This window comes from Ambystoma mexicanum, chromosome 12 (genome assembly GCF_040938575.1).
Source record: "Ambystoma mexicanum isolate Mex_15411 chromosome 12, UKY_AmexF1_1, whole genome shotgun sequence".
Classification (NCBI taxonomy): Eukaryota; Metazoa; Chordata; class Amphibia; order Caudata; family Ambystomatidae; genus Ambystoma; species Ambystoma mexicanum.
Window position 1 is genome coordinate 648,999,765 of NC_090936.1, and position 26,315 is coordinate 649,026,079.

Genomic DNA, 26,315 nt, shown 5'->3' on the forward strand with positions numbered 1-26,315 from the left:
GGAGAGCGTTAAGCTTTTATATTTCACGCATGTCCCGGGTCAGAGTGGACGATCAACTCTTCATTGGTTACGCTGGAAAGCGTTTGGGACAAGCTGTGACGAAACAGACTTTGTCTCGCTGGATTATTTTGGCTATTTCTGAGTGTTACCGCTTGGCGGGTAAGGACCCACCGGTCGGCTTAGTGGCCCATTCTACCAGGGGTATGGATGCCTCTACTGCCCTACAGAGGGGTGTTCCTATTCGTAACATCTGTGATGCAGCCACAGTTTCGGTGCATACTTTTGTACGTCACTACTCCCACGATTCCATCCGTGGACAGGATCTGGCCTTTAGCAAGGCGGTCCTTTTCTCCGCAGTTTGATTGGGCATTCTAAATTTCTGTTTTCCAAATTCTTTTCCCACCTCCTTGCATTGGTACTGCTTTGGGAGTCTGTCATAGATATGGAATACGTCGGAGGACCCACTCCCCTCGAAGAAGAAGTTATTCTCTTACCTGGTAACGTTCTTTCGATGGGATGGTCCGACGACGTATTCCATATCGCTCCCTTCCTGCCTTCCCCGCTACTGAATTTCTTATGCAATTACAGCTTACGTTTCTGCAAGGCTTTGTGTGTCAGACTGGCAGAAGACTGCTGTCACACGTTCTGGGAAAAAACTACAACTGAGGCTACGGGTGTCGTGCATCCTACTTATAACATCCAGTGACGTCGGCCATTGGAGGAGGTCCTCAAGGGCGGCGCATCGACGTCATTGACGCAGGACGCAGACACCGAAGATTTTCCGAAGCAGCACAGCTGTGGTGATTACATGTCATAGATATGGACTACGTCGTCGGACTATCCCATCGAAAGAACGTTACCAGGTAAGAGAGTAACTTGTTCTTCTGTTTGTATGCATGCACTGCACGTAGTTGCTTAACGTTGCTACTATACATTCTCTGCTGCTTTTGTGGGATCACTTTTCTGACATTTGTAGTACATGCATTACAATGGGAAGACCATATTGTGAAGTGTATAAGGTACGTGGCAGGCATGATGTTGTTATGCATGCAATGTGTGCATCATATCTTATAATGTGCTATGGTACTTTCTGCTGTTTGTATCGCGCTTACATACAAGTGTGTGACAGAGTGCTGAGGAAAGGAATGCAGAACTGAGGCCACACAGAGGTATTGATTCCTCCAGGCCAGCTGACATTCACAGTGTGCAAGTGAATGGGGAGGGGGAGGGCAAAGTGCAGTATATGGGAACAATAAGAAATAGAAATTCATGCAACTATGGCCGGTGCTGGCAAGTGGAAGGATAAGTGTCGACATAAAGTGGTGGCTGCACTGTTAGGGTTCTAAAAAGCAGTCTGCAAGTGCAGGGATGGAACTATAGGGAGGGAGATGGCATGGGACACAGATTATAGGGTGGGTACGAAACCAGTGCAGAATACCTTTTAGCCAGGAAGTGAGCAGGGGAGAGGAGGGGAAAAAAAGAAGTACATGGAAAGGTGTTCAAGTGCTTTCAGAGCCCACCATCCTTCTGCTCAAGGTCCAGGGAGACAGAGAGCGTGTTGTACAGGGAGGCTGCAGCAGAAGAAACACCTGTACCACCATCTGGTTGCGTGTACAAGCAACTGACCCAGATGGAGTAGGAGGCTGATGAGGGAAAAGCTGGAGCAAGCAGATATTTAGGAAGTGAGAGTGGAAGGTAGTCAGGTCCCAGGGACCAGATGTCATTCTGCGTAATGCATAGGGCTTTTATTTTATTGTTCACAGTCACTGGGAGCTAGTGCACACATTTTAGTACAGCAGAGATAGGATCCCTGCCGTGCAGGGGAAGAACAAGTTGTGCTCTCTTTTATGGATGAGTTGCTGAGGACAAACAGTGGAGGCGGTCACATTTAAAAAGAGCCTGTGGCAACAGTGCAGCGTACACAGCACCACACCCATGCAGACACTGACCTTTTGGAAAGTGCCTCTAGGTTGCTAAAATAAATTCAGTGGTGCATTTAGTGTCTTGTTTTTACGAGTTATGTAGTAGATGGGTTAGTGAGGAACACATGTGGTACGATTGTGGGAAGGCAAGAACAGAGTTACTGTTTTGCTAATATAGTGTATGATATGGGTAAATGAAAACATTGAAAGCACATACCAACAAATTGCCACTTCATGGTGGCAGATGGGAGTAACATCAGTATGCTTTTCAAAGACCTAGTGGACGCTTACAAGCAGATAGCGTGCACAAAGGCACTTCTAACAGAGTTGTGCACATACTGCCACATTTTCTTTCATAACTGTGTTTTGTGGTAATGGGTGCTTATGTGGATCAATTTGCATGTATAACTCCTGCAATGTTTTACTGCAGTTTCCACTGGATGTGCTTCCCAATAACAGCATACGTGCAGCCTGATTTTGTAACGGTAAATATGAAGTGTTGTGGAGAACTGACATTGTAAGATGCTGAAGTCTTGGAGGGCATTGGTTGATGCGTGTGTGTGTACTTACAAATATCTAATAAGGTTGTGGTGGGAAGAGGATAGTGGAAAGAGAAGGACTGTTCATGCTGGGGTGCAGATACTTTGCGAGGCGCAAGTGCTATATCCTGTGCTTTTGAACATGCTGGCCAATGGAAATGCGATAGTTGCAATTGTCCAATGAGGTGGTTAGTGTGTGCGTCACAGGAAAAGGCAGCCATATTTTGTTTCATTGCTGTGTGTAGTGAGGCGGGCAGAGATGGCGAAACGCAAAGTTTTCATAGTGGGTGATCGCTTTGTGCTCGATCTGCTCCAGTATGCCGTGGAAAGAGGCCTTAATGGCAATTTGAATTTGGGCGAAGTGGACGCTTTGTGGTGCAGTGTCCCTCTCCGTACTTTCGACCATTTGATTGAAGAATGTCGACGAGTGGCCACTTTAAGAACTGTAGACGTTGTGGTACTGCATTATGGAGCATCGCTTTTGGGTTCAATAGCTTATGCAAGTGTGTACCATTAACTCAAAAAGATGACTGAAGTGCAGCACATTTTTGCCACTGCAAAGGTGCTTTTCTCATGTACACCACCAAGTCCAGCATATAACTATTCCAATGAATGTTGTCAGCAGCCAGAGGTGGGAAGGCATCTTATCAACAGAAGCATGTGTAACATTTTGCATGCTGCTGGGATGTCCTCCTGTAAGAATGAGAACATTGGTTATCGATATCTGCACCTTCTCAATGGAAATGGCATTTCATTTTCACCCAGTGGCAACGCCATTTGGTTTTTCCAATCTACAGGCTGCACTGAAGACGCTATTGTAAGAATGTGAGTCACAGAGCACCAAATAAAAATCATTATAAAAGCCTGAAAAGGGAGTTTTTACTGTGGAAGCTGTTTTAAAAAATAAAAATAAAACAGCTTTTTTTAAAAGCCACCACTACAAAGGACATCCCCTACCTTGGTTGACATTTATTCCCCTAATCCCGCACGTGCACACCAGCAAAAATGTGCAGACATCGCCAAAGTTGCAGGGTTGTAAGTGTAACATACGCCCATTTTGCAAATGCACATATTCTGTTTGCGATTGTGGCGGACACAGGATTGCGCAGTGAGCTTTGTGGGTGTGGAGTGCATGCCGAGACTGTGTTTTACGGTTTATTTGTTCACCTTAATGCAGAGGGTGAGCTTATGGCTGTGTGTTGTATGAGTCACAGCGTTTGCTTTGTAGGTGAATTGCACATGCATTACTTGACAGTGAATGAAAAACGGTGTCTGATGGGAGTTGTGTGCAGTGTATCATTTTGGTTTGTATGCGTATGGAGCACCTACACTGAAGTGATTGCTTTTGGTTTGTCTGTGTGAGACTTTGCTGATGCTCGATCCCAACAACATCATTGTTGTTGATTTTGTAGGGAGAAATGCACACCATGTAACACAATGTTTAGTGGCGTTTGTGCTGAGAGGGGGTAGTAGGCGAGGCAATGATTTTGTTTCCGATCTCCTGCATAATTTTGTTTCCCAATATGCAGCCACCCATGTAAAGACGTTATTTTTTATTTGGTTTGGAAATGGAGAAAGTGCGGTACATTGTGAAGAAGTGTATTTGTGTCTTTTTACAACGTGTGCCATTGTCGTACTGTACAAATGGGAATCTATCCTTTGACAGCACGCGCATTTTTCCCCCACACATAGTGTTCTTTTTCCTATGACTGCATTTTCCATTTCTGCACGCTCTACACTCATTGCTTTGGTGCCCTTTTTGGAAATATAGGAACAATGTTTCTCCTTGATGTTGGGCACTTGCGTCCGTGAAAACGCACTGCAACACGCACAACAGTCTCTTTCAACAGCCACCTATTTCTACCTATTTCCACTGCAGTGTTTTCCACACTACCACCGTTCCTTCCATTTAGCATACAATTGTGTGGCGGGTATATGATGCGTGTTGCACTGACTCCCTTCATTGCCACTTACATTGTGACACTCTAAAAGGAGCTTTTTATGATAATTCTGCACTAAAACCATTCTTAAAGGGACATTAAGGTGCAGTTGTGATATTGCCTACATAGCATCATTTCTAAGTACACTATGCTAAAGCAACGTTATGTTTCTCAATGCCCTAATAAAAACCTATGAAATTCATTTGTGATGTCATCTTTGATGTCATGAGTGTTAGTCCCTGCAGTGCACAGTGGTAGCGTGAGTTATGGTTGCGTACTGTATCATAACTTGTGAGTTTCTGGGTTTTTAGGTTTTACCTGTAACCATAACGTCCCTGTAGCAAAGTTTTTCCATTGAATTTCATAGGTTTTTAGTAGTCCACTTTAACCATAACGTTGCTGTAGGCTTGTTTTTTCAGTAAAGACAAAAGGTTTTTAGTACAGCAACTTAAACATAACGTCCTTTTAACAACGTGTTTTGTTATACATGTGTATTTATATTCATATTCTGTTGATTCCACCAAAAGTGCATAAATAAAGGCAGACTTCCAAATGGAAATCTTTTAAAACTAGTATTATGCTTCTATATTAATTAAATACCAACCGTGTGCTTTATGCCACTTCTGAATTCTACACACTTTCCTAAAAAGAATAGAGGCTAATGTGATAGGATTCACCTATTTTTAAAAGTAGTGTATCGCACCAAACAATTTTTCTACACAAAAGGAAATAAAGCCAACAAATTATTGGCGGCCAAGTTAGGTAAGCAGACTAAAAAAAACAGAATAGATTTCCTGAGAGATAAATCAGGCAAGGGTACATACTCTGAGGAGGGCAAACGCTGCATCATAGAATTTTTCAAGGAACATGCGACTCCACATGAAGGAGACCCGCAGCTCACTAAAGAGTTTATAGCCAAGGCAGATCTCACAAAATTATCACAATCCCTTAAGGAATCCATAGAAGCTCCCATAATCGGCGGAGGAAGTGTAACTTGCCATCAAAGCCCTCCCTATTGGCAAGGCTCCGGGCCCTGACGGTTTCATAAACAAATTTTACAAAACCTTCGCAAAAGAAATCACAGCGCATCTCACGAAACTATTCAACATTCTATGGGAAATGGGATCCGTTACACAATCTATGGCTGAATCGTACACAACCCTACTCTTAAAACCCGGAATAGATCCGGCAGACTGTGCCTCCTACCGGCCCATAGCTTTGCTCAATACCGACACCAAGCTGTTTAGTAAAATCATAGCGCGGCGCCTGGGGGAGGTCTTATCTATGCTAATAGACAGGATCAGACGGGGTTCATTCAGGGCCGCTCGACTCATGATAACATTCGGAGAGCAATAGATCTAATAGCCCTGGCCCCTTCCATACCAGGCCCCCTTTCTCTGCTATCCCTTGACGCTCACCGGGCCTTTGATAGCATGTCATGGGTCTACTTGCACTTGGTCTTGAGGGGCTTTGGATTCGGCTTGAAATTATCCAAATTAGTCCGGCCAACTTTTGGATCCCCTCTACCCAGGTCCGTGTTAATGCTCATTGGACTCCACAGATACCTCTAGGCAGAGGGACCAGGCAGGGGTGCCCCCTATCACCTTTGGTTTTCGCACTAGCAATAGAGCTACTAGCACAACACATCCGGCTGCACCCCAAAATCCAAGGATTTGAGGTAAAGGATCAGACCCATAGAGTAGCGTTATATGCGGACGATATGCTCTGCTTCTTAAGAGAGGCCCAGACCTCAGAACCCCCTGCTCATGAACCTGCTGGACTGTTTTGCTCAGATTTCGGGCTTCTCTATAAACAAGGTCAAATCCAAGGGCCTGAATCCATCCGAAACGCCTGAGGTGCTAAATGCCTTACAGAATAGCTTCTCTCTTAATTGGGTAAACTCTAAAATAACATACTTAGGAGTGCAGTTAACTCCTGCTTACTCTGGTCTGGCGAGGACCAATATTCCTCCACTAATAAAAAACGCAAAAGACTCTCTTCTAAAATGGGCCCCTCAGGAGATATCATGGCTGCATCGCATAACAGCTGTTAAAATGACTCTGCTGCCCCGGCTTCTTTATGCATTTCAGGCGCTCCCAGTCCACATCCCGGCGCGTGATCTACAGGATTTGCAGAAAGAGATATACCGCTTTATTTGGCAGCGTAAAAAACCCAGAATCCAACGCAAAATCCTCACCAGAAGCAGGCAACTTGGAGGCCTAGGGCTTCCCTCCATTCTAAGATACTACTGAGCATCTCAAATTGCCCCCATCCTGGGTTGGGCTATACAAAATGATCCCCCCAAATGGAGGGAATTTAGCAACTATTCTCTGAAGCTCCCCTCTCTCACCTTCCCTTCCTACCGCGGGAGGCACGAACCTCCCAGATGCCCCTCCTCTCCCAACTACGAGCTCCATGCTCAGATGCTGGGACAGGCAGTCCACTATAAGGGGGATTGCCCCGGGACTGGGCCCTTTAACCCCAATCACACAGAACCCAGCATTTAACCCGGGGCTTCAGCTCAGCTCATATCAAAATTGGGAAGGAACGAAGAATTTGAGGCTGCAGGAGATATATGCCGATAACATCCCTTTGACTTTCATTCAGTGTAAGGTGAAATTTAACCTCCCAGAAACCGAAAGATTTAGATACATACAACTCAGGCACTGGGCCACCAACCCGTCAGTAAAAAAGGCCGCTACCAGGCTTCCCACAGGACTAGAGATAACAGCATCAGAAGGGCAACTCTCACACAAAGTGGCTACGTGTTACCGACTCTTAGAAAATATCCCAGAGGAAGAGAAACTCTTATATGTTAGCATGGGAGAAGGATTTGGGAGGGAGATAGCTCCTGAATCATGGCAGAGAATCTGGGATAGAACACACAAGGCTTCAAGATGCATTACGGTTCAAGAATGCGCTGTGAAAATATGCTATTGATGGTATTTCACCCCACAGAGGTTGCACGCAATTAATGTAGACTACCCTGATGTATGTTGGCACGGGTGTGGGGCTAAGGGAGACTTGGGGCACATGTGGTGGCACTACACAGTCAATCAATCCTTCTGGTTGGAGATTAGATCCAAAATTAAGGACATTTGTGGAACCCTTCTCCCCATGGACCCATTAGTTATGGTGTTGGGCGATGCACCGGAAGATGGATCCTATCCTCAATCTGGTCCCAGAGCGCAACGAATTACTCAACTATTGATGGCTGCCCGCCTTATGCGCGCACGGTTCTGGAAGGAACTGGAGGCCCTCACATTGCACATTGGTGGGTTAAGGTCTGGGAGATCTTGGGAATGGAGAAGCTAACTGCTGCAATAGAAAACCGGACAGACACATTTTGGAATATCTGGAGCCCGTTCCTAAACTATGTGGAAGAAAAGGAACACATGTTTTTTCAACCAAGACTGGTTAAATATATTCTGCAGCCTTGAATAACTTGGAGTGATGAAGTGTTCAACTGAACCGAAACCACAAGGAGGGGGGCGAAGGGTAATGGAGGTAACACCTGGAACTAAAGGGGATGATGGTGGAAAAGGTTTTTTTTTCTTTTTTTTCTCTTTCTTTCTCTTCTCTTTCTCCTTTCTTCACTTCAACGAAGAACGCCATGGAACACAAAGCAACAATTCTACATCCCCAGGGACATTTGCAAAATATACTTACTAATAGAATCATTAAAATGTTAAAATGAAACGTTTATGCATAGTGGAAGCACAGTGATGAAGGCCAAGGTTATAAAATAAAATTGGCTAATTTTGATAGGTAACCCATTGAAAAAAAAAAGTAGTGTATCTATCTTCATCTTTAAAGCAAAAGCTATAGTTCCAGTTTTGTTGGGCACCAACAGCTAAACTGTTGAGGCTTATGTGATGATTGGCACTATTTACATCCTCCCTCCAATTGGATTCCAAAGTGAAATCACAGTTACTATTGAATCCTGTGGGTTGAGGGATATCTTTTGTTAAGCGCCACCTCAGAGATGAGGATACTTTTAAGGAGCTGCTGAACACTTATAGAGGTATGTCGGGTTTAATTATTTTTATTTTTAAAAAAATTATTATTGCAGTTTTGAAACAAACACAAAAACCTTCAGGCAAAAACCATTCCCCTCAAATCTGGAAAACCTAATTTCCCCCTCCCCCCATTATCATACCCTATTCCAATATCACGTTTACTCCCTTCCCTCCCCCCTGCACCCCCTTGAACAGTGTCTCTTTCTGTGAAATACAACAGTCAATATAGGTTTCAAATGTTGCATGTGGGGAATCTTTCCTCCTTTGACAATCAGGCTTATGTCTTTGGCCACCTCCTGGGAGGCTTCCCTTATTTGTACAGAAATGTAAAGCTTAGACAATTCCTACGTCAGGCGAAGTTAAGCCCGCTCCAAGTGTGTTTTCCTTCCGGTGCAAGCTCCATATCCGCTTATGTAACAGTTTGTTCTTTTAGTTTTTGTTCACATACTTCGCCATGAATTCACCCCACAACGTTTTGTGCGGCGCTGACTTCCCATGGAGCCCAGCGGTTATCCTCTCCATTGTACATATGTTTATGGCAACATTAATCCACTCCCTCTTGCTAGGTATTTCAGCGCCTTTCCATTGCATCGCTAGGCAGGCCCTTGCAGCCAGCAAGAGGAACGCTGCAACTCCCGTCAATCTCCTGAATTCCCTGTCAGTTCCCACTATCCCAAATAATATCAGCAATGGCGTATTATTATGGTGAATCCATCTAACTCCTTGACCCAGCCCAGGACTTCATCCCAGAACACCTTGATACGGGGACAGCCCCACCACATGTGCCAATAATCTGCTCTCTCGCCACACAAACGCCAACACCTCGGGTCAGCCGATTGGAACATCATTGAAAGCCCGACTGGGTCGTGTTGCCATCTATGGAGAAGCCTGATGGCATGTGATTTGTACTGACTCGCAATCAAAGTCTGTGAGGCCCCTTTACATATTCTTCCCCAGAGTTCAGGGTCTATATCCACCCTCATATCCCTTTCCGACCTTTGTCTCAAGCGCTCCGTAGACCACTACCCTGTGCTTACTTGTGCACCATACATCACTGAGACCAGGCCCTTCATTCCCCTCCTTTTGTGTCAGAGCTCCTCAAAGGGGGTAAGGTTTCTCTGAATCCTCTCCCTCCATTTTTCATCCATAAGGTCCCCCTTCAGCTGAAGGTAGTGAAAGACCGAGAGGGGGCCTATACTCGGTGACTCCTCATGGTCAGTGATAGAACAAAAAGTGCCCGCTTTCCAGAGTTGGCCCACCCTCTCTAATCCCGGGTTTGGGATGGCCTCCCGAACCCCTGGTGCACATATATGACTCAGGGGGGACAACCAAGAGACCACTCATTGCATATCAGTCCGCTCCTGCCAAATCTCCCATGTGGTGCCAAGAATCGGTTGGTCTCTAATCCATCCTAAGAGCTTCTTTCTCGGTACCCACAGCCACTCTGTGACAGTGGCAGGGGATAGGTTATTGTTATCCAGGTCAACCCTCTGGAGACCCTTCTGTCTCCCCAGGTTGGATATGAGGACCCTTAGTTGTGCAGCTTCATAGTACTTATTCAGATTCGGGAGTCCCACACCCCTCAGCCCCCGCTTATCTTTGGGCAGTGTAAGGACATCATATGCTACCCTAGCTTTCTTCCCCTCCCACAAGAATTTCAAGATCGCCCCTTTACCTCACGAAAAAGGACTCTGGGAGGAGAATCGGAAGCATTTGAAAGGCATATAAAAATCTAGGGAGGCAAACCATCTTCAGAGCATTTAATCGCCCCATCCAGGGTATGGTCAGTTTCCTCCACATGTCGAGGTCGGCCCTCAAACTGGAAACGAGTGGGGGGAAATTAGCTGCGAGTAAATCCCCCAGCTCCCTTGTAAAATTGATCCCCAGATACGGCAATGTGTCTCCTCCAACCGTTACCCCCAGGGGGTCAAATCTGCTGACCACTCCATCCCCTAAACCCTTAATGGAAATAGAGTCAAATTGGCCCTATTAATCTTGAAGCCGGACAGCTCGCCATAGTGTTGAATCACCTCAATCACCCGAGGTATGGATGTCAATGGGCCCCTCGTGTGCAACAGCAAGTCATCTGCATATAGGGCCACCTTATACTATACTCCACCAACCGTTAGGCCTTCCACTTGGGGGTCCCCTCTGAGCCAAAGGCTCTATGGAGAGGGCAAATAAAATCGGGGAAAGGGGGCAGCCCTGTCTCATGCCCCTGCTAAGATTGAACCACAGTGAGTAAGTTCTGTTGACAGCCACTGATGCCCTGATAAGGTGTACACCACCATTATCCCTCTCCTAAACTTGGACTCCATTCCTACCTTCTCCAGTACCCTCTCTAGAAAGCCCCATTCAACCCTATCGAATGCCTTCTCGGCATCCACAGAGAGAAGAACCGGGTCACCCCCCCACCCACCCCCCATCTTCCAAGACTCATGGATCAAGTGTAGAGATTTCCGCATCGTGTCCGCCCCGTTGCCCCATTATAAATACGACTTGGTCCCGGTGTATCAGGCGAGGCATGCATGGTTCCAGCCTCACTGCCAACACCCTTGTGTAAATCTTGATGTCAATGTTCAAAAGTGATACATGACAGTAAGAACCACACCTCTCCGGGTCCCTCCCTTCCTTGTGAATCACTGTAATGAATACCCGCGAGAAAGATTGATGGGCTTCTCCTGTCTCAAGAATGTCATTGAAGAGTTTGACTATGAACGGGAGGAGGGGGGAGATAAATGATTTAAAGAATCTGGCCTTGTAGCCATCTTCCCCAGGTACCTCCCACAGTGGCAATCGTAACACCGCCCTCTTGATTTCCTCTGCCATGATTGGGGCGTCAAGTTCATCAGCCTCTTCACGAGCAAGTCTCGGCATCTGCGTATCAACTAGGTACGGCCCTACGTCCATGGTTTCCGCATTGACTTCTGACTTGTGTAGGGTCTCATAGAAAGTGGCAAATGCATACGGGATCCCCCCGAACCCTGTTTTCAGGCCTCACCCTCCTCCTCTATGTCCTTTACCCACCTCTCAGCCTGCTGTCCACGTAATCTGGCAGCTAGTAGTGCATCCGCCTTATCCCCCTTCTCATAACATTTTTGTTTCAGGAATTGTAATTTCCTAACTATTTGGCCTTGGTCAAGCAGCCTAAGCTCTTCCCTTTTCTGTCTGGCCTCAAGTACCTTGCTCTCCCTCCTCTCAGTGGCTGCCCTCGCCACCCTGTCAAGTCGATCAATTCCCCCCGCAACTTGTCCTCGATTAGGGCCTGCTCCCTCTTCCGTGCTCCCTCCCGAATCTGTATTCCTCTCCATGTCGCTTTCCCTGCTTCCCACACTGTCTTCCTCAGAACCTCTCCCGTGTTATTGAGTCTAAGGTATTCCCCTATTTCCTCTGACATCTCCTCTCGAAACACTGGGTCCTTCAACAGGGTCTCGTTGCATCTCCACTTTGACTCTTTCCGCTGCCCTTTCCGCGGCAGACCCAACCAATCTAATTCCACTATTACCATATCATGGTCTGACCATGCGACCGGGGAGATCTCGGAGCCCAACACCACCTCCCATAGCCCTCCCAAAACATACACATAATCTATCCTGGTAAAAGTACCGTGGGGTGCTGAGTAAGAGGTATACCCTTTCTCATTTGGGTGGTAGCCCCTCCATGCATCATTGAGCCCATACAGCTCCACTATCTCTACGTCCTCCGCACACGCACTCCCCTGTGGCCCCTAACCCTCCCCCCCTGCCAGTAAACCGTAGCTAGCGTGAAGCTCACATTCTGCACCGAACCAACCACAATCAGGGCCCTGCCTCAACATCCGCCTACACTTTGGTCAACTCCATTCTCAGCCTTCTCCTGACAAGAATACCAACCCCCCACTTTCCTCAAAGGACCGGAGCCCCAAAACACTTGTCCAAGTCCCCTCCGGGAACCCTCCTTTCCTCCCCTTAGCGTATTTAGTCTCCTGGAGAAACATCACGTGCAAGCCCGCTCTATGAAATTCTCGTGCCACTAATGACCTCATCGTGGGGGAGTTCATTCCCTTGGCATTGTGTGCCCACCCTCAGAAGGCCACTCCGCATCAATGCCCGACTCTACTGCCATTCTCTCTGTTCCGTGCCTCTAGACCTTCACCCCCCCCCCCTCTCCGGGCGACCAACCCCATACACCAGCTCCCCACTGCCCCATGAATTCTGCTTATAAAAGACCCATTTCTTTCTCCCCTCTCCCCTCCCTTGACGGCATCTGACACCACCCGGTTAACATCACTGGGTCTAGCTCGAACCACCAGCAGGGAACCATTCACACCATGGGCCCTTCACTTCCAAAGCTCTTAACCAATGAGCCCCTGGCCCTCCCCCAGATAGGGCAGCGCGCACCAGAACCCCCTTTGTTCCCCCACCACTAAAATCTAGTCCATGGGAGACTCAACCTAGTGTCATCCCGGAACTCACTATGGCCCCCTCCCTCTAAGTTTGAATTTCTCAACAATCACTCCGCTCCTATTTGGCAACATAACGGAGCACTGGATGTGTTTCAGGAGTCGACCACCGGCGAATCGTTCATTCTCCCGTACTTCCTGGAACCCGGTATGCGCCTCTGTTTTGGTCCCAGGATGTGCCACTCCCTGTCGTCGTCCGCCCTTTCCTCCCGGTTCTGCCCATTCTCTTGTTCACCCAGGAACTCGGACATGCATCTGCGGAGCTCCTTCTCGGTCCTCAGCCTCTGTTTATGTCCATCCAGTTCAAATGTGAGGGAGAACCGGAAGCCCGATCGATAGCGAACACCTTTTTACTGAAGCCACTTTATCAAGGGCACGCACATCCTTCTACTAGCTAGAGTCAGCAAGGCTAGATCCTGGAAGATCCTCACTCTTGTCGAGCCATAGGTGATTGGACACGTCTGCTTTGCTTTTTCAAGGGTTTTGATTTTATCACTATAGTTGTGGAACCGGGCTAGGACAGTCCTGGGTCCCCCAGCCACCAACCCCCCTCCTGCTCTGTGTATTCTCACAAACTTCACCCCGCCGATGGAGTCATCCTCGAATACCAACTTTGTAACTTTGTGCAGCATTTTTTTAAAGTCTAGCTCAGTCTCCCCTTCCTTGTCCGGAATGCCAAAGAACCTCAGGTTGTTCCGTCTTTCACGATTTTCCAAATCGTCCATCTTTAAATGGAATTCCTCTTCCCAATTCTCCAGGTCGATTATCCTTTGGTCCATTTGAGTCTCCAGCATGGAGTTCTCCACCGGTGAAAGGACTTCTGCTCCGGGGATCTTGTGAGGGTCCAACCAGCACCCACGTCGTGGAGGGAGAGGCGGGGGGCAGTCGGTCAAGCCTCCTCTCGGGCCCCCACAGGCCCCGCTGTTCTTCTCTCCTTCCCTTACTTAGCACTGCTGCGACAGGGGAGTTTCACTTTTGATTTCGCTGCCGCCGGCCCCAAGTGTTTCTCAGCGGTTCCTGGCTCAATTTACTACGCTCTTCGACCATCTGATGCAGGGAAAGTTCACCCACTTCTATGTCCACTCACTCTTGGGGTAAGGGGGCCAAAAGTGGGGGCTCGCACCCCTTTTGGGGACCGTGGGACTAGAGTATCACGCAGAGGCAGCCTGCATCTCTGCGCCCCCTAGTTTAATTATTTTTGTATGCAGATTTAGCGTAGCTTCGTATTGGAGTTATGTTGGTTAATGCTTTCATGGAAACATCTGCTGCAGGCAGCGTCGCAGTGTTCGGAGCGATGCATCAGCATTCAGGGTTTGACTGGCCCAATTTCCCTCTATGGTGGATCAAGCATGCCCTGGCATGGCCCTCACAATGTCCCCTTTTCCATGGAGGGCTCATTCCCTACCTATAGTGCCCCGTGTGTTTTTTTTTCTTCCAGTAGACCATAAAGTAGGCTTCCCTCAATGTATCCTTTTAGGAATGCAGGGTAAATCTGCCCTTTTCTTCCTGTGGCAAATAAAGCATTTCTCTTCCACATGTGCCTCATTGTCTCTGGAGCATAGCCGATCTATGCTATTAATGTGCCACATTTTCTTTGGAAGGTAAATCATGCTGCCACAACAACATTCCCAATTTTCCCTGAAATGTACATCTCTACTCCAAGCCAATTGACCCTATTTCTTTTGTTGGTAAGTTCGAACCCTCTCTTCAGAGGAAGACACCCACCCATTTAGGCCCTCTTGAAGCTTACTATGCCTGATCCAAAGAAGATTATGTCCTGTCCTCAGGTGGGGGTGGTGGTAAGAGCTGAGTGGAAACTTTCCTGTTTGGTGGGCGGGAGGGTGGAGTGGTACTTAGCGGCCAGCTGGCTGTCTACCTAGTTCTCAGGGGAAAAAAGAAAATTAAATTGGGCTTTTATATCACGATTCATTCCAGAGGCCAGCATCTGTGTGGGACCAGGTATTGAACCCATGATGCTCAGTGTTTTCTTCCTTCTAAAACAAGCATGTTGGCCCTGCGCTATCCTACCTAGTACTCAGTGAGATGGTAGATTAGGGGAGGTGGTTGGCTCTTATGTAACCCTGGGCATGGTTGCTCCAAGTTGCCAGGACTTGTGTGTTTCCTTCTAGCCTCACTCAGACCCTCCTCTCATTGGGAGCGCAGAGAGGGAGGGGCAAGCATATGAGGGGTGAGGCGGGGCTCGGTTAGAGGTGCAGGCATAGCTTCAGCGAGCCCTCAGCGACCTTTCAAAGAAATTTCAGACTCAATCATCCTAAAATCCCTGGCCAAAATAAAAACAACTTCAAAGACGGTTTGTTTGTGAGTTTACAAACAGAAATACGATTAGTAGATTACTTATTTATTTGCATACATCCATACAGGAAAATATGTTCTTTTGGTCATAAAAGAGCATACAAAAGGAAATATAGCAGATAAACATGAGGTAATCAGCCTCCTATAATGGAGAGAGTTTGAGTAGCTTTATGGCCGGGTTTGAGAAGGGGTATATTGGACTGATACCAGGAATAAATACAGTGGGCAAACTAAGAACAAGTAAATGTCAGTGGGTAGGCAGTCTAGCCGGCTAAGCGTGAGCTGTTAAGTGCTAGTGGGGTGGGGGAAGGAGAGGGAAAAATCTGGTTAGCAGTGATGGAAGGTATAAATCGTAGGGCTGGAGAGGTGAGTCAAGTGGATAATTTAGAAGCAAGGAGGTAGGATCTCAATTTGCTTTTGAGTACATCGACCGTCTTTCGAATTGCAGAGGGGAGGGAGTTCCAAGTAAGGAGAGCAAGATGAGTGAAAGAGTGGAAGCGAGAGAAAGCACAGTATGGGCGAGGTGCCACAAGGGTGTTGGAGGAGGCAGAGCAAAGGCTGCAACAGGGTTTGGAGGGGTAGATATGGGCGTGCCTTATCGTGGATGGATTTATACACTATTAGAGAAATTTGAATTTGCCCCTGTTTTGCATGGTGAGCCATCCAACTTGCTGGAGATAGGAGGAAGTAGCGATGAAGCAAGGGAGTTCAAAGAGAGTCCTGTTAGCAACGTTAATAATCTTGGAAGACCAAATAGGATACTGGCACAGTAGTCTGGTTTAGACAAGACAACGTTGTTAGGAGATGTTTGGCTGTTTTGATTGGAGGAGCTACCTCATTTTCCTGATATTTATAGAGATGAAGTTCAAGAATGTGTGTGAAGATTACTCTGTAGCCATCATCACTGGAATTTCCAGGATCAAGTTGTCATTTAACAAACTAATGCATTATGGGCACTTCAGTCTTAGTTAACTTCGACATATGAACACATTGTATTTAGTAACCTTGTACCAGTGTTAATTTAGGAGGGTGCTTGACAGGGCTCTCTCCTGGCACCTATTTCTGAGCCCCAGCACTTATTGTCTCAGACACAGATTGATTATGAGCATCAGTGAACCCCACTGAGCAGGTGCAAGCTGTAGTTTAGCAGCAAATGTGTCGGCACTGTGGGGAGCAGCTGTGGGTGGTGGCAGCAATGGTGGGGAACTGCCCACCTGCAGCGTCAGAAGCAAGCTAGAAAATAGTTGGGCACTGGCACTTATGTTCTTAAAAATTAAGCACTGCCTTGTACCAATGATTTGTGAAAGGGAAGCCCGGGATTGGAAATGTAGCGTTCCCATGATACTTGTTTGTATGTTTACCCCTATCAAAATGCTCCTTGTCTGTCCACTATAAAATTATCTTTTAACATTACAAGCAATTGCTTTTATTTAACCCTCAGATCATGGCATCAAATGAAAATATCTATTTGAAACTACAAAATGTCCCTTTCACCAGCCCATAATAAACCTGATTCAAATTCCAAAAGATCCCTGACAAGCTACTGGCGTGACCACCAAAGCAGACAAAACAACCCAATAAATGACACATTTTGTGTTCATATTATTGTAATCCTCAAAGCCTATCACTGAAAATCTCCTTTTTTGTTGAGATATTTGTTCCTCGAAAATATCCCTGAATTTCACTTGCTGGTAAAATGAGTGATGTTTTTTGTTTTTTTCTGACCCAAAACACAGTGTCATGTTTCATGCCAGTAAAAGAGACAATGATGTGGGGTTGTCTCATTCAAAACCTCAAAATGCCTCTTCCACATTGTAACCTATCTGTATAAAAAAGATAAATATTGGTTGTGTTAAAAAAAAGTAAACTGATAAAAATTGATGTGGGAATGTGACCAACATCTAAACATCATGTACATACAAAACATCACAATAGCAAATGCAAAGATAAGCAACAATACTGTAATATGAAAAAACAATAGTATTGAAAACAAATGTAAAAACCTAAAAAAATAAGTCATTTCATTTTTTTATTTATTATGTTTACCGTTCAGTTTTGAACTTTGACCCAAAAACCATCACATTAAACACTTAATTTCCATTTAAAAAAATTCTTTTTTCCTAAAATCCAGTTCATATAAAAGAGTAAATTCACAATTAATTCAGATAAAAATAGAAACAGCTATCATAAGTTCAATTCAGGTTCAGAGATAAAAATAATTCAGCACAGCTATAATTAATGAGATCGAACGACCACTTATTAGAATGTCGAACTATGTTTCACGTCCCAGCAGTCTATACTCCCCCTTAAATTTATCAAAAGACACCTTCCTTGGATCATTTACAGCTATGCAATTGTCCAAAAGATGAATCAAAGTTTCTCGCTTCTGATGACAAAATCTACAATTTGCATGGAACATAGGGTCAGACGGAGTCTCTAACACACCTTAAATTAATATCACATTAAATGTGATTCTTAAAAATTAATTTAAAAAACTCAAACTCTGGAATTTTCCCAAATACATTAAAAGACTTCTCCAGGGGGGATCTGGCATGGATTCACATGCTCATGAATATTCCCCGTTGTCAGGCCGGGAATCCTCGGTAAAAAGAAGAAGCAGTATTGCTTTATATGCTTGAATACTGCCCATCACCCATTATCCAATCGCTGAAGACCGGGGGGAGGGGGTTATACTCAAATGGCTAGCCAATCTGCTAGCCAAATTTTCTCTTTAGCTTTGTTAGGGTTGGTTAGCAAAACCTCCATTGAGATGCTAGTTTCGTCCATGAATAGCCTTCACTTGTTTCCCCAAGTTTCAAGGATTCCCTTTCAAATTCCATTGCCAGTTTAGTTCTCTCAAAACCAGAGCCAGGGTTAGCTAACCAACATTTCCTAAAGAGTGAAAGACCTTCCATATAATTATGCCCTTTAACGAAAGAAGTCCAATTTCTTGTTGAATAATCACAATTGGGGTGCTCCTCGGAAGTGGTAAAAGACTTTTCTAGAAGATACCCTCTAGATAGTTCCAATTCACTCTATCCAAATTTATTAAGGTATCCACACCATATGTTATCATCGGGACTACTTTTTGTTTGTCTAACACAAGTAAAGGGTATAAGGAATACAAGCCATACTTTTTGTTAATAATGGAAACTTGAACAGCTAGTCTTGTTTGTGTTTATTATTTATATTACGCACCAGACCCAGAGGTATTGTCATTTGGGAAGTCAGCTTCTCAACCCGTGGTAAGTCAACTTTCTTTTTATTATAACAAGTCCCCATATATCAATAATCTTGAACTATTGGCAAAGGTTTACCACTTAAGAACTAAGTTGAGCCATTCAAGGTTCCCTTCTTAGCGGGGTGAATTTTCATAACTTTTGACTTGGGGATATTAATAGTTAGGAAGTTTGTCCTTGCATATGTTGATAAAGCATCTAACTGCCTCTGTAACCCAATTGGGGTACGATCCAATAACACCAAGTCGTCGGTGTATAAACGCCACTGAACCTCACTAAGACCGACTTTATGTGGGAACACTTCGGCTGCTTCTAGATGCAAATTAAGATCTAATAAAAAAATAGGTTAAAAAGTGCTGGAGCCGAAGAGCAGCCCTGCTTTAACCCCTTAACGGTTAGTATCGGGGAGAGAGGTCACCCTGCTGATTAAGCTGAAAAGTAACTGATGTATCTATATGCATAGCCTGAATCAGCTCCAATAAATCCTCTGGGCAAGCCCAGGCTTTTAGTTTCCTCCATAGGGCACCTCTTGGAACGCTATTGAATGCTAATTTAAAATAAATAAAAGCCAAGTCTAGAGGAGCTTTTGTTTTAAAAGCCTTTGCTTTAAGAACATCTAATAGAAAACAATTCAGTGACGTGCCGACCCCCTTAACAAATCTCAATTGATTAACATCAGACACTTTGTTTACTAAAATCCAGTCATTTAGCTTATGTAAAAGAAGCAATGCAAATATTTTCCCTGGAGAGCCTAATAAAGCTATCGGGTGATATTTTTCAGGTAAAAGGCAATAGTCCTTTTTAAAAATAGGAACAATAATCGCTGTATGCCAAAACGGAGGAATTTGTTTGGCTAAAATTATTTGATTAAAAATCAAGGTTACAATTTCTGCCCATAGCTCTGGATTTGCCTTTAATATAGCATTAGACAAACCGTCCAGTCCTGGTGCTGTAGATGAACTAGATTGCCTTTACTAGCAGCAGAACCTTTTCCTCGTCTATTCTCATCAGCCAATGTGATTTTGGGCCCACTTCTCTGATTCAGTAGCAGAAGACTGGTCTTCATACTAATTGACAAAATGCGATGACCAGGCTTCTGGCGAAATAGGGTTAATTTGGAGAGCAATTTGAGGGGTTTCTTGCACTTTAAACAGCCTCTAAATTTCCGCGTTATAACTAGAGCCCATAGCCTTGCTTCTGCATCATGCTGCAAAATCATAAACCTGCATCCTCTCAACCACTGGGAATAATTCTGTTTTTATCTTTGCTCTCTGAAGACTAAAGTCTATCCAATTCTCTTAAGAAAGATTATTTATCTGCTTTTTCATTAGTCGTTTTGTAAGGACTATTTTCAAATCATAGACCTGTTTATGATCAAAGGATGGTCTAACCAAATTCGTGCATACAGTAGAAAATAAGTGCATAGCACTAACATACATGTCTTCAGGCCAAAGACTCTGCAAAGCAGACAGTTGGTAAAGTGAATTCAGAGAGCAAATAAAAGATTAAAGCTTTGGAACATTCAATTTCAAACGGGTACGACTCGTTTAAACCTACAAATCAAAAGGATAACGTTTTCTTTCAGTTACATTTTTTGAGTGCAGCCATTTTAAGGATAAAGCAGAATGATCGCTATTCACTGTGAACATACTTGACATATCAATTACATTATTAATGGCCGTTCCCAGCAAAAAAAACATAATCATTAATAGACTGTTGCAAATTTTGCCTCCAAGTGGTTTATTCCAAAACTTGACATGTTATGTGTTTTTTTTTTTACTCTGATAATCAGCAAAAATATTTCTATTTAAAAAATCAAAGCATTTGCGGCAAATCCTGGCATTTTGGGACAAAACAAACAAAAAATTGAATATTACAAAGATAAATGTTGAAAATGTAACACAAAGCCCATCACGCTTGTGTTATGACAGGGACCAATGCTGGTAATATTTGCAGCAAAGCCATCACGGGTGTGCCCAGTCAAGGATAAATGCTGACAATATTTGAAAAGAGCCATCACAAGTATTTCTTTAAGATGTAAATGCAAGCCTTTTGGTGCAAATCCACCACAAATGTTTCCTTAGAGGCAAATGCTGGCATTTGGAAGCAAAATCAACACAATTGGGACCTTGCAGGAACAAAAGCTGATAATATTTTTAGCAAAGCCATCAGTTACCTGAGGGTCTGGTGCGCATTATCAAATAAAGAAAGAAACAAACAAACAAACAAATGTGTGTTCTTACATTTGCAACACTGACATTATTTTCATGTTTATTGTACATGTACAAATCATTCTAACTAACAGCTGTAAATCGTTTTGTGGAACTTCGCAGTGGAATACTGTAAGGAAGGCATGGTATCAAACAGTGAAGACATACACAGGTGATCACAATTCAAGGGTATTTATTGGACGTCAATGGGTTGGTTGAACACCTATCTAAACCTAAATCTAAGGATGGGAGCAAGCTATGACCATCAAATAATAAAGAACGCAGTCCTAGTCGAGTCTGTCAAAATAAAAGGGCCTATACTAATAAACCTATTGCCAATCCTTACTTCTAAATACAAGATGGTGTGGGACATCAGTGTATGCAAAAGAAAAATGTTCAAGAAATAATAGGTCCGGATAGTTGAGCAGTTGGCTTCCCTTCCCCCACGTTTTCAGCACGGGATAAGGCAGTACGTTCGAGCTTCGAACACACTCTGGCTTCTCGTCCACGAGGATACAGTTCACAGCATAGTTATCAACGCCTTCTGCCAAAGCCTCCTTTCCAACAACAGTCTCTTACTACAGGGTGCCTGTCGTAACAAACACCAAAGTTCCTTTCTCATCGGGATTTTCACATGTACAAGTTCTCGCTTCCAGTATTCATCATGGGTCTTCCTCCTTCACGCTTGGACCCAATTTTACCACTGGTCTCCCTCATTCAGGCTTGGACCACAGATCTCCCTCATTCGGGCTCAGATCACTTTTGTACATTATTCATCTTTGGCCTCCCTCGTTCGGGCTCAAACCATATAATCTCAGTTTTTACGTTTTCAAATGTGCGATGGGTTTTGCTTAAACTGTATCAGGACCACTTCCATTCACTTCACACTCTGTCCTTACTTTCGTTCCTGCCACTTCTTAGCTGGATATCCTCCTGAGACCTTTCATTGAGAACCCACGCGGCGCCAGACCACTCTGTCACTGGTATTGCATCTTTCTCTCGTAAATGTTGAAACATCCATCAGCAATTAAGCTTTCCTCGCATCTTTCATCTTGCCCGTTTTAATCTTCATTCTTGCACTCTTCACATAATGACACAGCTTGCAGCCTTGACTTCAACACAGGCCGGTCTTGTATCGGTCTCCCCAACTTACCGGCTGTGTTAATCTCTCAGGTGCTGCTATGATCTTGGAGCCAAGGACAGTACCACGGCAGCAACTGATCCTCCCCGACTCAGTCAGCCATGCAGGAGGACACTATGTATCTCCGACACACAATACAGGATTAATCAGTTTGGTTTCCAGGCCTTACACTTTCTAGTTTGAAGGATTCTGGAAAGTAATGGTTTCTCGCAGAAAAGGTCAAGGGCATCTCCCCCCTTGCATACCCTTCTTGTTTTGCCGTCTTTCTTCCCTCGTTCAGCTGCTGTCGGAAAAGTACTGTTCCTTCGTGTGCTTTGCCTTGCTCAGAGTGTGCTCTCGTCCTCCACCTTTTATCCATGCGGGGAAGGTTGATGGAAGTCGGGTGTGAGTGATAACCAGTAATTGCTAGACTTTGCCTGACCATAGTATTGGGACATGTCGGGTGCAACGCTCGGGTGTGAGTCTGTTTTCTCCCAGAACGGGCTGTCTGGTCTGTGTGAAAGTGTTTGTGAAGGGAAAGGGGTGGGTAGAGTTTCTAAATATCCTATCAGGTAGGATGGGGTAAAGGTGTAACAGGGAGGGTGATACAGCGTCTCTCCATCAGGTGTCCCACTCCCCAAAGACCCCCTCACCTAGGTGATCTTCCCGCACTGGTCCACCCCCAGGAACTGGATCCAAAATCGATGGCCGTGTTCTGGCCACCTGGATGACAGATCCCCAGGGATTAGCGGGTGAGACACCTGGTTTCCCACAATCCCCTCTAATTAAAAACAATGTGCCCTATCGATGACCAATAACAATAAGTACCAATGAAATACACATTGATGAAGGAAACTTGGTGCCTAATAGTGGCATTGCCGCTTTGATGATACTTAAAATTGACATTTAATGGCTTTTTTTTACATCATGGCTGTCATCCATATTTCCATTTTCAAAAAATAAATTAAAAGTATAGCACATATCAAATGTCTTATTATTTTATACCTAGGTGCTTACAGTCTCAACAGAAGTGCCGAAAAGAATTAAAAACGCCTTGAAAAATGCTGAGGACTCAAAGAAGCTTCTTAACCAGCTCTTGGAAGAAGAAACCGTCCTTTCGCATTCAGTTGCCAGCCACCTGGTAAAATCCCAGCCATGGATGGATGATCTTAGCATGTTGATTAGCCAGATCGAAGAAATTGAACGACATCTATCTTATCTAAAATGGATTTCACAAATTGAGGATTTAAGGTAAGAGGAGTGACCTCTGGAAACAATATGATCTGAATTAGGAGGCAAAGGATAGATTTGTTATTTTTGCAATTCTGCTCCACAATAGCTTCAGTGGCTCTAATGATTCTCTTTGCTATGTTTTTTATTTGTCCAGAACAACTTGTCATGTCCATTTCACAAGTATTTTACGCAATATTTATACTTGTAACAAAGGTTATTAATTGTGTATTAGAGCCACTTATATGGTTTGTTCCTTAGTGGTTCATATTTAATTGTGCAGGTGAATGGAAAAACACTTAAGTATCTTCATATGCTCTGCTTATAACTTTAACCCTGCCCCTATGCATTCGGTCAGCTGTGATTTAGACTCTTCTTTGCTTACCCAGTTTCAGTAGTATAAATACATACTAGCTGCACATGCCCAGGCTAACCAAACTCAAGGCGGCATATCCTCAACAGGCTAACCACCACAAAAAGTTAATTTAACACCCTGATGTGCGCCACTTTCATAGAACATGTAGTTCACTTAAAATGTAAATATTTTAGAGGTGTGTATGTGTATATATATATATATATATATATATATATATATATATATACAAACTTCCTGTGAAATAATGTAAAAGTGCACTCTTTATATATTCCAAATTAATGTGTTTAAATTTAACATGAACAACTTGCCAATGCGTGTTTCTTGCCTACCAGTATGTTTTTAAGGCTGTCATGAAAGGGTAAAAAGAAAGAATAATAAGAAAATGTGCAGAATGTGTGTCATAAATGTATAGAAGAGCGGTAATCTACAGTCTCACTCTTATCCTGTAACATTATGATACTGTTGCAATAACAAAATAATTTATAAATAAAATGCAGGACGTTTAAGGACTTCTGACCTCCACAACCTCCATTTCTTATATGAATATATATATATATATATATCTATTGTTTAAGTCCCCTAACCCTATCTGTCTTGTGTTTCAAATTTAGAAAATGTAGTTAATCTTAAATGTAAGGATGCCACTTACATTTAGTATCGATAAACAATTCTTTCATTCAAAAATAATATAATGTGCATGTTATTTTCGCCAAGTTGATTATTCAGCAATTTATAATGTTTCATTTAAACAATAAATCTGTTGCTTGCTGGGGTGATCTGTGTCTTGTAAAGTGACAAGTAATCAACAGAATTGTCTTCTGTTGAGCTTACCATACCCGTTCCGGATTGTCGTAAGATTTGTTTTCCTTTTGTACGACTTTTCCTTCTTAGTATATTTATCTTTGTAACAATTGTAAATATATATAGAGTAACATATCCATAGTCACAAAGCTTTGAATGTGCGATGGTATTGCTATCTGATGTGGTCATTTAATTATTTAAGATGCTTTCAGTCCAAAAATATATTTCTTTGCTGATCCCCTATTTCATTGTCTCTTAATTATTGAATTCCGTTTGTGGCTCAAACAAAATGATCAACTTTGTGCCGATTCTAATGCTTATTCACTGCTGTACCCTAATAAGAACCAGGAACTTGGAGCTTACCATATTTGATTTTCCAAAAAGGAATCAACTTTTAAAATGAGGCTTGTCAGCTCTGTACTTCTCTCAAGGTGAAGACGGGTATATTTAGCGTTTTGCCTGTGGTTTTTAAACGTTTTGTGTGGTGGGCTGATGTCCATACTCGTGGAGGTAGAATTACTGTCATCATGTTAGCGGCCATTTTACTGTGGCTGAGTTACAATTAGAAGACACTGAATGTCTTCAGAAGTTACTTAACTGCAGTGCTTTTAACAGTGTATGGTAGACTCTATTCCACTTATGTCGCAAGTAATAAATGACACAAAGTTTTTCAAGGTTATGCTTTTTATTTAAGATTTCCGGATGGTTGGAGTTTGTTTTAGTGTTCGCTGACACTTCACAAAAACACTATGTTCTTCTTTCCTGGGTTAGTGCAAGGGGAATTTTTACTTTTTTCACCTTTTTCTTCTTGTAAACTTCACTCTCTCTCCTAGGCCAAGATTTCTACCCTTTGATTCGTTGTAACCTCTGGAGCATGCCCCTTCCTCTATTTGGAGGGCCTCTCTCCTTACTTTTTGGTGTTGTCTGAGACTCTTCCCTTTCCTGCTGTGCCTTCTCCTTCTCTGTCTTTCCCTCATCAAAAGCCTCCCTGCCTTTGCTTCCTCTGCCCTTTGCTTGACTAGGGCTGTGGCCAGGTCTCTAGTCACCTGCCTTTTGGTCTACGCTTCAATATCCTTCCTTTTCTGTATTTCTGGTCTCCGGCTTTCAGTCTCCCCCGGTCTCAAGGTTTTTCAATCCGTTTCTTCTATACGAATCTTGCAATCAGCCTCTCCAGGAGTTACATTTCAGCACTCTTCTCTGGGTCTTACAATCTGCTGTGATGAATTCCAGGATGCCATTTGCTGCTTCCGAAGGGGGAGCCCATTGCCATGAGGCCACCCGACAGTCCCCCTCGGTATGGTACTACGCGGGTGGATCTCATGGGAAGGGAAACCGCCATTGGGACCAGTGACTACCATATTGGGAGAACACCTCCTCCCACTCCACCGCTACCCTCATATACCATGTATTTTTGTAGCCCAACAAAAGTAGAGAGTACTGAGACGAAGATCTCTTGGGAGTTAGAACATCATAACTCACTTAGTACTGGGATGAGGAGGAGGCGTGGAACAGTACAGAATACTTACCAGAACCACTTTGCCCATTGCTTTGGTTGTTGACAGCTGATTGGAAGAAGCCATGTTAAAAGCAAAGAAGGACTTGACTAAGTGTTATGCCTGTCCTGGAGGAACCGCGAGACGGAGAATGCTCAGGGAAAGAAGAAAGGCAGACCAGTGAGCCGAGCAAAGGTTGCTGTCAAGCTGGCCTGGTGTGCAAGAACAGTGCAGTGAGCATCAGGGAAGGTGCTCTTGGCATCCCCAAAGGTCGTCAGCTTTGGAGGAATGGTCCTACGCCGACGAGAGTGAAGCCATTATGGCGGAACTGGTGACCTCCAGAAGCGAGAGAAGGAAGCGGGATAAGCCCCACCGCTGATGGCAGGTGCACAGGACGTCCCGAGAACATCGCGGACCACAAAACAAGATAGGCAGATGAGTGGGCAAGTGCTGGGGGGCCTGTAAAGTGCCAAAGACAGTCCAAAGGGGCAGTTATGCCCTTTAGAGCCACTCAAATGATGGGTCTGGGACTCTTTCAAAAGAAATTCGTAAAGCCTAATCAGGTGAGTAATACTTGAACAGAATACTCAGAACAGTGAACTAAGTTCAGTGGAGCATTTTGGGTAACCTGCAGTGTGAGTCTGGGACCTGCACCCATATAAAGAGAACTGT

General features: G+C 44.2%; 1 protein-coding gene across 1 annotated transcript in view; it reads left to right on the forward strand.

The window, feature by feature from the left end:
• RINT1 (RAD50 interactor 1) overlaps positions 1–26,315 on the forward strand; it is a 1,254,187-nt gene that overhangs the window by 198,387 nt on the left and 1,029,485 nt on the right. Inside the window, exon 3 of the mRNA XM_069629127.1 lies at positions 22,753–22,994. Coding sequence (XP_069485228.1) covers positions 22,753–22,994 — 242 coding nt within the window. The remainder of the gene's footprint in view (positions 1–22,752; positions 22,995–26,315) is intronic.